The sequence below is a fragment of the Phaethon lepturus genome, unplaced genomic scaffold, assembly GCF_000687285.1.
Source record: "Phaethon lepturus isolate BGI_N335 unplaced genomic scaffold, ASM68728v1 scaffold25707, whole genome shotgun sequence".
NCBI classification, from domain to species: Eukaryota; Metazoa; Chordata; class Aves; order Phaethontiformes; family Phaethontidae; genus Phaethon; species Phaethon lepturus.
In genome coordinates, this window is record NW_010550151.1 from 620 (window position 1) to 2894 (window position 2275).

The following is a 2275-nucleotide window of genomic DNA, read 5'->3' on the forward strand; positions in this document are numbered from 1 at the left end:
TGCCATGTCCAGGAAGAGGTGTACACTTCCCAAATGTCACACTTTTAGTGAGCAGTGAGCTGGTGGAGTGACTGCAGTTACCAAAAGCAAAGGAAAGCCTTAAACAGACTGGCTTTTCCCTTCCTTCTCCTAAGAGCTCTCAAAGGCGTTGGACTTACTTGGTTCTGAAGTCATCAGCTGCCAGCCTGGCGTTGTCAATCTGTAAGACGATGTTGGCATTTTCAACAGTTGCAGCAAGAATCTGGGGGGAGATAAAAGGAAGCGAAAGAGTAAAAAAGTAGTTCCAAAAAATGGCATGCCGCTGCCTGAGTTCCCGTTTAGAAGAAGTACTGGGGCAGCACTGAAGCTCCTGCCCGTCGGGCTGGACCTCCACGTGGACTCTGCAAAGAGAGAGACAGGATACTCGTGCCAACCTCCCATCGGCACCGCTTCGGTCTTGGTGAGACACTGGTGTGCGCACATGCCTCAGCCTGTTGCCCCTGCCGGAGCGGCACCTCCGGGCACTCACACCATGCTCGGAGTCCTGGCAGCGCTCTGGGCTTTGCCTGGCAGTGCTGAACAGCCTAGCTGAGAAGGCAAAAAGGGTTGAGGAAGGAGTGCCTTGTGCTTGAATCATTCCGCTTTCGTAATTACACCTGAGGTGCAAAGATTTCTTCTGGGATTTTGAAAATGATTGGCCATTTAATGAGCAGTAATTTCTGTAGCCACAAGCTAATGAAAAACTCTCACTGGGTTCTGATGCTTCAGAGGATACCCAAGCAATAATCCGGGAATATTGATGTGGTACTTTCCGAGCTGTGGAGCGGGAGGGGAGGGAAGGGTCTGCCTCCCTCTGGATCACAAGCAGGAGGTTTCTGTGAGACCCGGCACTTCATTGCTCAAATCTGGAGACAGCTTCTGCCTCCACATGCTTCTGTGCTGCAGATCAGAGCACACCTGGCAAGCTGGAATTTGAAGAGAAGCTTTGTGTATCAAGCAAGAGCCTTTCCCCCAAGGTGAAGCCCCAGGGAAGGGTTAAAGAACTGAAAAATTCTAGGTATGCGATTTGCCCCAGGGGCCGACCCCTGCGCCTGTCAGCGGCTGCTGCCCCATTTCCCTGGCATGTACGCTCACAGACCAGGTACTGTCATTACCCCACCGCCCACACCTCCATCCCCGCCAGCCGAGCCTGAGCTGACGAAGGATGCTGTCACCTTGCGTGGGCCGTGGTGAAGGACCCAGCTCATGATGAGTAGCGTGGGCAGAGGGAGGACAGCGATGGCAGGGTAGGAGAGGAAGGACAGATTCTGGGTGCTTTTGTTCAAGCACCTTTGACTGAAATTACCCAGGGAGCTGCTAAGAATAAGGAAACAAGCTTGACCGTGATTTCATCTCCCGCATTTTAGAGCAGGGCACACACCTGCCTTCAGCACCTCTGAAGCCATCTACCACAAGCCAGTACGTTCCGACTCCTGGAGTGTCACTCGTGTCTCCGTTTGCACCGCCCAAAGAACAAGCATCCCATAGGGCAGCGTCTTTCTGTTCTAACCTCTACCTTGAGCCTCTTGTCAGGCTAGAAAAGATCGGATCTGCAGGATATTTATGAGAACGACTTAGCATCTCCATTTGCATATCGTTCAGTAGTGAGCAGTGCCAAAGAGATAACGAGTCCCTGCCTGCAGAAGGCTTAACCAGGAGTCTGGCAAAGGGAGTCCCTACTGGGGGCCTAAGAAGCGTGGAGGAAAGGTGGGAAATGGGGCAGCACGCACCCCGCAGCATCAGGTAGCCCAAACCAACGTCTGGTAGCCTCTGACTCCTGCTTTGCAGCCCATCGTTCTCCCTGCAACTGAACAAGCGACAGAAAACCCATCTTTGTGCCTCGCGGAGGACATGATCAAGAAACTGCTGTTCATAAATTATGACCATTATTTCCAAGCGTGCTCTTTCAGTTTTGCCATCTCAGACCAATTACCTGTCACTTGTTAATACTCTACCCTTCGGCTTTTAGGAACAGACTCATCTTTCTAAAAGTGACTTTAATCAAGATGTCTCGGTAGTCACAGCATCCTACCTTGTTCCTGAGCTCCTCGATGGTCCTGTAGTAGGGGCTGTAGTCACGGTCTGGGCCAGGTCCCTGCTTCTTGTACCATTCCCTGATCTTGACCTCCAGGTCAGTGTTGGCCTCCTCCAGGGCTCGCACCTTGTCCAGGTAGGCAGCCAGGCGGTCGTTGAGGTTCTGCATCGTCTCCTTTTCGCCAGCCGGGAGGATGCCATCGCCACCTCCAAAGCCAGCTCC

General features: G+C 52.6%; 1 protein-coding gene across 1 annotated transcript in view; it reads right to left on the reverse strand.

Moving 5' to 3' along the window:
• LOC104623401 (keratin, type I cytoskeletal 14-like) overlaps window positions 1-2271 on the reverse strand; it is a gene marked incomplete at both ends in the record, with an annotated part of 2602 nt that extends 331 nt beyond the window's left edge. Inside the window, 2 exon segments of the mRNA XM_010290479.1 lie at window positions 159-241; window positions 2051-2271. Of these exon segments, the coding sequence (XP_010288781.1) occupies window positions 159-241; window positions 2051-2271 (304 nt within the window).
• Window positions 2272-2275: the final 4 nt, after the last annotated feature.